This window comes from Ornithodoros turicata, chromosome 3, assembly GCF_037126465.1.
Source record: "Ornithodoros turicata isolate Travis chromosome 3, ASM3712646v1, whole genome shotgun sequence".
NCBI classification, from domain to species: Eukaryota; Metazoa; Arthropoda; class Arachnida; order Ixodida; family Argasidae; genus Ornithodoros; species Ornithodoros turicata.
In genome coordinates, this window is record NC_088203.1 from 84,289,262 (window position 1) to 84,301,736 (window position 12,475).

At 45.7% G+C, this 12,475-nt stretch overlaps 1 protein-coding gene across 3 annotated transcripts in view; it reads left to right on the forward strand.

The window, feature by feature from the left end:
• The window catches only part of LOC135388716 (potassium voltage-gated channel subfamily H member 8-like), a 487,577-nt gene that overhangs the window by 319,146 nt on the left and 155,956 nt on the right, over positions 1-12,475 (forward strand). For all 3 annotated transcript variants that reach the window (XM_064618453.1, XM_064618458.1, XM_064618454.1), the window contains one exon: positions 9,943-10,084. In XM_064618453.1, coding sequence (XP_064474523.1) covers positions 10,009-10,084 — 76 coding nt within the window. In that variant the 5' untranslated portion in view covers positions 9,943-10,008. The remainder of the gene's footprint in view (positions 1-9,942; positions 10,085-12,475) is intronic.

Consider the following 12,475-nt stretch of genomic DNA (forward strand, 5'->3'; position numbering starts at 1 on the left):
TCAAAATGTATAGAGCTAAGAACAGTACCAAACTCGAAAGTGAATCACGTAAGCAAATTTTTGTAATGTCCGAACACGTATATCGATATGGTAGACGGACTCTACAGATATAATATGTTTTTCATTGGAATGGAACTCACTCCTTTAGAATATGTACGTAGCGGAAGTTCTTATTGTCGCTTGTCGTTTTTTGCGAAATCCCCGTCAAGGAACGTATCGTAATATTGCAGACCCGCAGGTTATTCGATGTGGGCAATTGATCTAGACGATAACTATGCGATCTTTGTTTGGGATGCCATAATACTGTGAAGTTCCTCCGCTTACGATTAATTTTGCAACAGACGATATCGCGCACTGTCAGAGAAAGAATGCTAACTTCGGTAAACCTCAGCGCTGTTTCCAGTGGAGGAGTATCTGCTATGTAAAATTAATGACCGCAGCGACTAGATTTCGTAGAGCAATCTGATGCGCTTGCATCGATAGAGTAGTATCGTTCAAGATGTAGCAACCGCTCGCTCGTAGCCAAACGGAAGTTTTCCACTTGCTGCCAAACGTATTTCTCCTGTGACTTAGCATCATTACTCTATATAAACAGCTTTCAACTTACAAAACGTGTGGCTGACGTAGGCCTTGCGAACCTCTTTCCGTCAGCCTCCGGTCACTGCCCTTCAGAATCGAAAAGAACAGAGCGAAAAACAACAAAACTGCCTTGACTCTGAGAAGCGGCTTTCTACTTCGCGCAAAATGCCACCCCGGAGCGCATTTGGGAAGGTGGTCCCGGCTCTCTTACTTTATTCCTCGGTGAGGTCGGGCAAAATTTATCTCGTGGGAGCATTTCCTGCTCCCACGCATCAGTATTCCATGAGTAGACGACATTGGAAGGGACGCTGCTGAAAGTTTCAGTAGTGACAGCAAAAACATGATTGGGAGATGAAGGACAGATGGGTCGTTCGGGAAATGGCTCAACTGCGCTGCAGCATTGATGGCGAAATACTTGTGCTGACGAGCTTGCAAAGCAGGCGAGGCTTGAGAACACGCTACGTTAGGATAACAGACCATGTGCCACAGTCGTGCTTACGGTGTACCAGTAGTGGTAAAATGCGAGGCTGATGGGATAACGTGTTAAGAGGGCTGTGGGGGAGCTGGCAACGTTTTCGTTGTTTTCTTTTTTTTTTTTTCGTTGGAGTTTTTTTGATGTTGTTAAGGGAAAATTTATTATGAACGAAATACACAAGCGGTCCTCAGCACACAGTAATTTGATGGCTACACTAAAGGACTATCGGCACGCAAAACACATGCAATATGTGACCGCATGTTTGATGTTGACCGCATATAAGAACGTCCACTTATACGTTGTGCATCTTTAGGGCTCACAGCCAATGAATAGGATTCTGAGCCATGTACGCAGTCATTGGGTCTGGTAGCTACGATAACTTCACGGTGATGTTATCGACAATCTACTGACACTCTCTAGTGCGTATGAGGAATGTACAAAGCTTGATATTAATACGTAAACCTAATAGACTGTTTTTAAAGCAGTTTGAAAGATTTCTTTTCTACGACAAGAAACCAGAGATTACCACAAGCAAGTGGAGTACATGCCAGTGCGTTAGATAAATTCGTACTGAGGTACCCACATCACTTTTGCTGAAGTAATACCGTTCAGTCATCCCCTCCCCCCTTTTTTGCGTGTTTTTGGCTTACCAACGCACAGCATACGCCGTCATGCGAAATGTGGCGTGCCAACGATTGTGTACATGATTTCAACAAGATTGTACACCTTCATAGTGCCACATGACCCTTTCATTTCTGAAATAATTATACTAATGACTAAGACTGCGATAACTAAATACCCGCACAAGTTATCCGCATTCCCATCGTCATTTCGTTCTTTATTGCATCACCGTCACCGTCACCCATCCAGCGGCACATGTAGTATGTAGCCACGCAAGTGTGAGCGAACTCATCTTACGCATAATTCCACTTCCAAATAATATTATTATATACCTATACACACATAGACTAATACGAGTATCAAATAGATGAGGCCGGGAACAGCACTCGGCGTACAATATAACCGTACGAAGTCAATGCGAATCGTACGGCAAGGAACAAGCCACACACGCCGAGGGTGGGGGAAGGGGCACGAAAGTAGAAACATTTCTCCTCGCGGAATTAAAGATGGCGTTGCCTTGACACCAACACAAAAGGAACGAGATTCATCCCTTCCGTCGTTCGTGATTGATGAGCGAAAGAAACCGCAATGTATGCTCTCTCTCTCTTTCCTTCTCAAGAAGCGCGACGATGTTGAGGGGCCTCGGATTGGTCTCCTCAAACGACCTCCCGCCATAATTGAACAGATCGTTTGAAGAGACCAATGAGAACGTGATCCGCATTGTCAACCTTCTTGAGAAGGAGAGGAAGAAGAATAACGTGCATTGCGGCTTCTTTCGTTCATACATCACGAACGACGTACCGGACGAAACCCGTTCCTTTTGTGTTGGTGTCAAGGTAACGTCATCTTTCATTCCACGAGGAGAAATTTTTGCGCTTTAGTGCACCTTTAAGATCTGTAGACCACAGGCATTTATGGTGGTAGCCAAGGTCGTGCTGAAGACTGGGAGGTGGTGGGTTCGAATCACCCCATCACCCAGGGGTTTTCCCTGGGTTTTCCGGCAGACCTTCTAGATGAATGTCGGCACGGTTTCCCCTGAAGTCGGCCCAGGACGCATACTAACCGCCTGTCCTCTACTCGTTCCTGCTGTCCGTTCTGCATCTGTCCCTATCTGTACGGCGCTCATGGCCACACTTGCTTCGCGCCGCTAACACGGAGCCAAGAAAAGAAAGAGCTGTAAGACTAGTGGCAGAGGAATGACCGCAGACAATAATGCGTAAAACACGGTTTTGAACAGATTCACTAGCATCAGAGAAAAACGATTGGTAAGTGTGCCAGATACAGCAAGCGAATGCCACTTTGGGACGAATGAAGGGGGTGTACGCCAAACGCTTAATTTCAGGAACAGCGTCGACTGCGTCTGAAGTACCTTAGGTAGCGGCTAGAATCGTTGATAGAATCGTTGAGTAAGTAGCAAAAGCGAATTGATGGTATGAGGGGACAAAAGAAATGGTAACAAGGCAGGTCGTATTATGCGCTTCTTGTGGCGTATCACATGGGATATTGTCTTCCTGTACCGAACAAAGCTCTCAAGAAATTGATTGCAAGAAACAAAATTACTCTAATTAATTACTGTACTTAATTATTTTCAAAAAGTAATAACTGTAATTTAATTATATTTTGTGTCTAACTTGTGCAGAAGCGACAGTTAGTCTGTAGTTTATATAGTTTCTGCTGTGGTTTAACGATTATGTTGTGAATTTTCGCCTGTGGTATTGTCCAATTCCAAAAGCTGAGGCTGTATACTGCGATCATGTTTTCCATTGTCCTCATACAACAACAACAACAATAAATGACGACGATGAGATGGGGTGTTTCACCGCGGTGGTGCGGTACCCTACCCCATTGCACGGGGACATTATGTGAAGATGATGAAGGAATGATGAAAACACAAGAAAGAACTAAAGCTAGCTCATAGCTATTGGTCTTACACATGTTCTTACATTAATTTAAAAGGGGCAGCCGGGGAATGTCGAAAAAGTACGCGGTCAATACAAGTCATAAAAAGATAAAACAACAAAACTACTGTGTTTATTGTGATACAAGTGTTCATGCAGTGGACTGCATTTCATCAGGTACCTGATGACATGCATCAGGTACCTGATGAAATAACCTACACCGACGAACCTACCCAACCAACAAAATTTGTTGCAGTAATATTGCAGCAATGTAGCCAGGTCATACTGATGTCATATTGCTAATGTTAGTCCTTGTTATATTGCAGCAACATTATAGAAACAACATTGCAGGGACACCGTATTCACACATTGCAACAACATTCCAGGAACAACATACACCGGTAATCACAGCCTCATATCCTACATTCTAAAATTCACCGTTTTATACGTGTGCAGTGCATCTGCACTGAAAACACGAAAGCAATATACGCCCCCGATCTGCTTGTCTGCGTCATTTTGCTCCTTTCTGATTGCTCTGTCTTTTCTCATACCGAGCGTCAGCAATGTTCCTGTGACACTGCCATAACATTGTATCAGCAACCCTGCAATGTTCGGGCACAGTTGTATTGGAAACATTGTTGCAGAAGCAAACTAACAATGTTTCCACAACATAACATCCGCGGCATTGTTTCAACATTGAGGAAATGACATTGCGGCGACGTTGCACTTGGTTGTGAAACATTGCTGCAGCACTCAACGTTGCAGCAACATTACTGCAACACTTCTGCAGCTTTCTGTGTTGACTGGGTACACTACCGTCCACGCTCGCAATACCAGCTTCTTGCGCAAGCGCACTCAATTCCTACTCATACACGATCAGCGCGATGACCATCCACAAGTCGCAAGGTGCTACTTTCAACGAGGTGGTGTATTAGTACAGCAAGAAGAATCCGCTGGAGATAGTCTTCGTGCCTATTTTCCCGGGCAACAAAGTTGCGAGGTCTCTTTCTCACCAGCACGCATGATGACTTTACGTTCTACCATGCCAGGAGCCACCCATACGTAGCGCTCGCATACCTGTATTGTCTTTGTCCATCGATAGATAGTGCATGACAGGAACTTTTCTCTGGTGATGGCTTTGGTGTGACTTTTCCCTTACTCTCTGGTGTTCAGAGAGGAGCATATCGGAATTTCCCGTAAATCACACCTTATCGACGTTAAACGGATGAGCAAGACTATATGTTTTCCCTCGTGTCTAATGGTACACTCGTTGCTCATCGTGAGACGTTGTTGACAGCGTAATGGATGTGGCAGAACGACAGCCTCCCGCGGACGCGGCGTCAGATCGTCCGGATGCCCTGCAATCTATCGAACGACATTCAGCTCGGTAAACAACTACACCCCTTGCCGAGTTGGTGTCATTAGTGGCTTCTCTTAAGCCACTATTGACTCGAGGGACTGTTTGTTGGGTCTGCTCATTATGAGTAACTATACTACGTTAAGAAATATTGACCAATGCAATGCATATGCAATTCTCTCCATCTTTTACCTGTCCCGCAGGCATCCTTCATGCCTTGCCAGAGGGGGAGCTGTCAGTGTGATTGACCTGCGAACGCTTATACCCTAGTCAGAAGGCAAACTTAAGGCCGTTAGCGGAACGGCCGTAACTTCACCTGTATAGCCCAACCATGATTTCGAATGACATCGTCCTCTGCCTTGATTTGTTGAAAATGGGAGGCATACATCTTTTTTTTGTGACAAGTATGAAAAGTGACGGTCGTTCAGTTAACGGCCTTACGTTTGCCGCTGACTAGGGTATATTACAGGAGTCGCCCTACTGATGTTTGCAACAGGGGACAATGGAAATGGCAGAGAAACAAGAGGTGCCAGACAATTCCGCATCCATTATATGTCTGTCGATCTATCGGTTCCTTTCTGCTAAAAATGGTTCGTCTCTGGAGTAGTAAAATAAGCAAAAAATAGGGTAAAGTGAGGCTACTTGAAGACGGGGGCAAGTTCAGAACAGTTTGGGTTTTTCGCGTGGCATTTTCTTAACAATAATTTTTTCTCGTCTGTGAGACCACGGTGAACACAGTCGTTGTCTGGGCTTTGAAGTAACGTGTTGACTTTCTGCGCGTGGCTTTTTAGAAAGACGTCAGACGCTGTTTTGCAGATGTGGTCGAGGTAAGAGGGTCCTTTTTGTCCCATCTGTAACTTTCGCGAGCATTGACTTCCAATTTGCTCACTTCTGCTCCTCGGCTAATAAAATATGACCTCGCCGTTATGATGCTGTGTCACTGCCCTGTGTTTCGACGTGCATTGCTCGTGGCTGAGCTTTCGGCTGGACCAAACAAAAGACAAAATTTAAACCAGGCATTAATTTTTTGTTGTCCTCAACTTATCCATAGAGTGGGGTAAGTTGATGAAAATATGTAGCCTGTCATTTTTGGCTCATACGAAATAAATATCTGGTTTAGCACCACAATAATTTGTGGATTATTTCTCAAAGGTTTGGGGATTCAGTTAACAAATTATGGTACAATTTAGGCGATTATTCTGACAGCTATTAACCAAATAGTACAGCTGTCGTCAACATAGACCACCTTACCCTATCGAATGCAACAGAGGTACTCCTGCTACTCTCTACTTCTTTTGTTTCTACTTATTTTGGTTGGTTGGTGGTTGGTAAAATATTTGCTACTCTATAGCGTAGGGGAGCTGGGGTACCCAGTACGGCACTGTTGCAACGCACGTCTCCATTTTTGCTCGTTCCCAGCATCGTCACCCAAAAGAGGGCCTCTTGTACCTGTGTGATGTGCTTTCGTAATCGTTTCCTGTAAACAAACGTGTATTTAATCTCTCTTCTCATTACGATTATTTATGGCATTCTCACGATAAACACTAAAGCAATTAAAATTGTCCTGTCCCGTTCACTGCCGTGCGCCATCAAAACTGTCGAAAGCGGTAAACAAAATCACTGCGTGCAAATCGCGCGAGGATTCCATAACTCCAAACTCCCATTCCAACAACTGACGCTGCACCGCAGAGCATAAAACTAATATTCTGACATTGTGTCTGCCCGAGCGCTGTCGCTGCGCACGGAATCCGGCTAAGCCTTATTGAGGCAGAAAGAGGCATGTTCTGACTCAGCCGTGACCGTGCCAATGATTCGGAAATAAATGGGTGGGCTACTGAACCAAACAGATACAACACATTGGTGCGATGAACTACGAAAGAGGGTAACAGAGGAGTCTTGGAACGAAGAAGACGAAAACAAAGAAGGGTGCTGCGGCTGCATCGATGCGGCTTGCGTGATTGAGGAGGAGCAATGCTGCCCACGCTATTCTTTCTTTTTCTCATTTCCTCTCTCTCTCTTTCTTTATACATAAATATACATTGCCGACCACATAGTGCTGTAACACATTTGAGTTTGTATTACCTACTGGTCTCTTCTTTATACGTTCGTTACAAAGCGTTAAAGCCGCTCAAACGATTAATCTTCGATTCCCCTATAGCACTGTATAAGATATTCGATGAGATAAGATTTCCCCATTCTCCTTATGTGGCCTTTTCTGCTACGGGTGAAAATGTCATCGGGGAGCCGGGGGAGTATAAGCTGTCTTGCCTTTCGGTATTTAATTATTTTCTTTTTCTTTTTCGTTACGTCTTTCCTGCTTGTTTTCTTTTCCTTTCCTCTTTTCTTTTTTTTTTCCCCTGATAAAGTGCATGTTCTGCATGAAAGCTTGTCATTGAAACTACATACTCCTAGCCGTTTGAATTTTTGGTCTGACTAAAGGAAAGGCTCTTTGCGTTCGTCCTGCCCATTGCTCCACAATAGACGACCCTCTCTTTACCAACATGTGACGTCACGAGACGACTGATTCGAGGTTATATTTTGCTGTGGTGGGCAAGAAGCGGGAAAAACGCGTCCGCTGATAGGCTGATAATGCTAGTAGTGCCCACCAGTATGCTTTGCGCGGCGGTGTTACGTAACCAATGACGTAGGGGCTCAGGTCGTCTGTATGCTAAGACACTGATGAATGCAAGAATGCCGCCTGAAAGAGCGAAGAATTGTGTCATTGAGTTCCATACTCTGATGACTGACATAGTTTACGACGTATTGCGAAAGGTAGTCAGAGCGGAACATCAATCATGATACGGATGGCGTCATCAACATGCCGTTGCTGGCCTCGTATGTGTGGGCAGTGTCGAGACAGTAGCTCGAATGAGGCTCATTGAGACGAGGCTGAAGACGATGAAGATTGATGACGAGAGCCAAAGGGTGTCCGATAAACAGTATGGGAGTCTGGCAATCACGCTGTTGTAACCAGGTTCGTCGCTGCCGTCTGCTATGGCGCTTTTAATTTCCTTTTCTAGACTGTGTAGGATTTCCACGTATAATATGTTAGAACTGAGTTTGTCTTTCAAGTTCCTGACATAATAAGGGCGACGGTGCATACCACAGGAAGAAAAAGAAGGGAAAAACACTGACTTGGTGTTTGGAGGAGTAGAACTATGGTAGTTGAACTCCATCCTTGGGGTCTTGGAATACCTTCTGGCTTTTGTGTGCGTAGAGTGCATTTATATTAACGTTTTTTTTTTGTGTGTGTGTGAAGCGCGCGTTATACACGGTAAAAAATATCGCGAAGAGACAGTGCGCGTTATACATCGGAGTTTCCCCTGTACTCGTTCCTCAGTAAGCGCCGCGCAGCGGCTTGACATAAGCGTGAATAGTTGGGTCCAGGGGCCACTAAAGCGCAAAAATTTGTCCTCGCGGAATGAATGATGCCGTTACTTTGACACCAATACAAAAGGAACGGAAGTCATCGATTGCGTTCCGAGAGGATACATTTTTCCACTTTTAGTGCCCCTCTAAGGGATGTGTTCGCGAAAAGTGTGATAACTGGATGATGTATAGAGGAAGACAACACGGGTGCATGGAGATCAGACACAGGCCCTTATTGCCTGTGCGCAAATCACCATCATCATCCAAGATACGCCAAGGTTGCGAACTGGGTCCAGGAAGTATGGGGAAGTGGGTCAGTGATCCTGAACTAATTCGAGAAGGCTAGCGTTGTTGATAAGGATATGCAGAGATTCGACTACTTCGCACACTGACGCCTATATATAACTCGCATTTGATACGCGCTGTTAGCGTCGGTATTTTCAGCTGCGTGGTGCGCGTTATACTTAGGACAATTTGCAAATTACACTAATTTCGGCGATGTTCGCGTTGCACATCGGTGCGCGTTATGCACGGTAAAACGCGCTAGTACATTTATCGCTGCATTACTGGATGCTGCTTTCTTCGTCGTCCTTCAATGTCTTCAGTTTGTTCACTTGCAATATATTCGCTGCATTTGTATACCTAGTATATTCAGTACAGTCTAAAAATCGAACTTCAAATAACGCGCTCTGCGCCAGCCATTTGCGGGTACGCAGGACGTACACCTTTTTTGTCACGATGAACACATAAACCAAATTGCCACAAAAAGACGTGCGTCTCCCGTTTTTAATAAGTCAGGAAAGAGAACGATATCATGCTGAATGACGACTTTCTCTTCTTCTTTTTTTTTTCTTTGTTTCGCTGTGCAACACAAGGGAATGCAGACTTCACATAATCATGCAGTGTCCATTTTACAAATCTCAGAGTGAACGAGTTCAGGGCGTGCTTGATAGGCTTGACTCCCGAGCTTTCAGCCTGAGCAGGCTCGTTGGTTACTGGCGCTCCCCACTGCTGCAAGTGAAAGTAATGAAAGCCCTCTGCGCATTCTTAAAATACAGCGGTATCGTCAACCGCGATTAAGCCATTCTCACGCTGATATGAAAATGACAGACTGAAAGAAACAGTGACGTTCATGTCAGAGCGTCGCATGCGGGTGCCCACACCAGTGAAGCCACATAGCTCAAGAAACCATCCAACAACAACTACTACTACTACTACCACTACATAAATGACGATGGGACGAGGTGATTCACCGCAACAATTGAACCTCTGTATGCAATAAGGGGATAAGTCGACTTATCCCATTTTTACTGTTTTTGCTGCAATGACATCTACATATCACTATGTGCCTGCCAACGAAAATTTAGGACTGTCTTTGCAATTTATTGGCCCGCTACAGGAGGGTAAGAAACGGGAAATGCATGTGTGTCAGTGGGACGGACAATCAAATCAGGCCCCTTTTCTCGGTTTGGGATTTTTTTTTTTTTTTTACTTTTGCCCTTATTGCATACAAAGGTTCAATTGCAGAAACCATCCAGATATTAGAAGAAGTTCTCTTTTTAGAATGTAGCATGAATGAGAAATCAATTTGAAATGTTTATCTTTTTTTTTAAATGTGGTACTATATACGCTTTATGTTACAGGGTACCTGTTGTGAGCGATGACCTGAGTGAGGCTTAGGCGTCATCGGCGTGTGCCGGACAGACGCCATGCCTGCCCGGAAGGGCCTCCTTGCGCCCCAAAACACCTTCCTCGACACCATCGCCACACGCTTCGATGGAACTCGTAAGGATATTTCCCTCAACTTTCGGGGTGCTGGGTGCTCGCGTACTCGTGCAGTGCCAGAGCTTTTCGCTCGGAATGCGAGTCTACTAATCGGAGACAACGGAACGGAAAGAGAAGTTAATTGCGAATAAAATACAGGGTGTAGCTACCTAGAAAAGTTTACCCAACATGGCTTCCATCTTGATTGTTTTCCCGTAGGGATTTGGAGGTTTTTGGTTGTAACTCTGGATTGCGATGTTGAATCGGTTTGAAGTTTACCACGATGTAAGGTACCAGACGGACTTCCACGCACAAACGCAGGAATTTTCCGCCTGCATTGATTAATTGCTGTGTATGGCGTGCCGGCACGGGTAAACGTTTATAGGTAGCTACCCTGTATATTATGTTTAAAGTGCTACTGTGGGTTAAACATATAGTGTCATCAGAATGCCATCGAATTTATGCCATTGATGTCCACGTGTCTCACACTCTTTTTTTTAAATTCTATTTCTATGTGAAGCGGAAGTATCATCAAATTAATTTCTAGCTTTGAGAAGTATGCCGTCATAGGGGTGGCCCAATCTGCTGACGCGTCTGGCAACATTGTTCCTCGAAGGTCGATTTCCGCCTCTTCACCACAGCTGCTGCCCGTGTTGCAACGTGGTGAGGAGGGCGGAGACGGACGCTGCAATTTTAAAACAGAACTTCACCACACAGCACGGTGAAAGGCGAGCTATTACACAGAATGGTACCTCGGTGGCTCCTGCACTCTAAAAACAGAACTTCACCGCGTAGCACGATGTGCGCCAACCATTGGCACGAATGATAGGGTTATGGCTTCTGATTCGAAGACAGAGGGAGGGTTCCGTGCGTCCTTTTGTGTCAATTATCGTATATCCAAGTTGACCCCAAAAAAGGCGTACGCCCCCTCTCTCTCTTCGAATCCGAAGCGATAACCGTATCATTAGTGGCAATGGCTGGCGCGCAGCGTGCTATGGGGTGAAGTTCTGCTTTTAGGGTGTGGTTTGCAGAAAGCCCGGGGCGTACGCCTTTTTGTGTCAATTAACGTAACTACATGAGCGTCACAAAAAGGCGTACGCATCCCGTTTTTAACCAATCAGGGACAGAACGATATCATATGCGGTGGTAGTTGGCTAATAGCGTGCTATGCGGAGACACTGAAGCTACACTCTTAAAATAGAACTTCACCGCGTAGCACGCTCCTAGCCAACCAACATCTCGAATGACATCGTTATCTGCCATGATTTGTTCAAAACGGGAGGTGTGAGCCTTTTTTGTGACAATTATGAACAGCATAATTGTCACAAAAATGGCGTACGCCTCCCGTTTTCAACAAATCAGGGCGCACAACGATATCATTCGAGATGTTGGTTGGCGCCGGGCGTGCTATGCGGTGAAGTTCAGTTTTAAAGTGGGAAGCCGAGCCTGACACATGGGCTTCAGATCATTTCCCTATTCTGCTTTCGCCTCCGAGTCGCAGTAACGGCCCCAGGAAAACGAAAACTATCACCTACTGGGTGAAGTTCAGGGAAGGACTGGTCGGCTCTACTGCAGATACCTTGCTCGACTGTGTAAAGGCGTCCTTAGCTAATAGCTCAAAAACAGTATCCTACCTGGCCAGTATGCCTACCCCTGACCTCCGATACCTCAACCTCCGTGCTGCGCGGCGTCGAGCACAGCGGCGAGCTCTGAGAACTGGCCTTCAGGGCGACTGGGTCGCTTACAGGCGTGTCTGTGCTGCACATAGAAGGTATACCTTGAAGTTAAGGCGGACTCAATGGAGACAGTTCAGCGAATTCCTCAATGCCCATACCCCAACAACGAAGGTTTGGCATACCCTGAGAGCTATCGAAAGCCTTTCCGAACCTGTCAACCGACTTGTCACGTTATCGGTAGCGTCTAACAGGGAGCCCAAGGACATAGCCGAAGACTATGCCAGTGATCTAGCTCGTGTAGCAAGTTTCAGTGCCCGACGCATTTCTCCTAGCCACGCTGTAGCAAACGGTTCCCCAGCAGCCGACGACCTCACAATGCCCGAGGTGTAGTCCGCCATCCAAGGCTTAAACGGCAAGGTGCAGCTGGCCCGGACGGGATCTCTAACCAGGTCCTCAAGAACTTAGGTTCCACCAGCTCGACGCTCTGTTCCAACTACGAGTATATAACAACGCGAGGTCATGGGGCCTCCTTATACTCATACATAAATATGCATAAATATGCGCTGTCATTGCTCACTCTTCACAAAGCCCTCATCTTGTCACGCATTCTCTACGTGGCGCCGTACGTAGACCTTGCGCATACACAGTGGCGGGCCCTTGAGCACCTTCATTGCGCCGGAATAAGAACTGAACTTGGTCACTCTACCTTTTCTAGCGTCACCCATACGTACGTGGA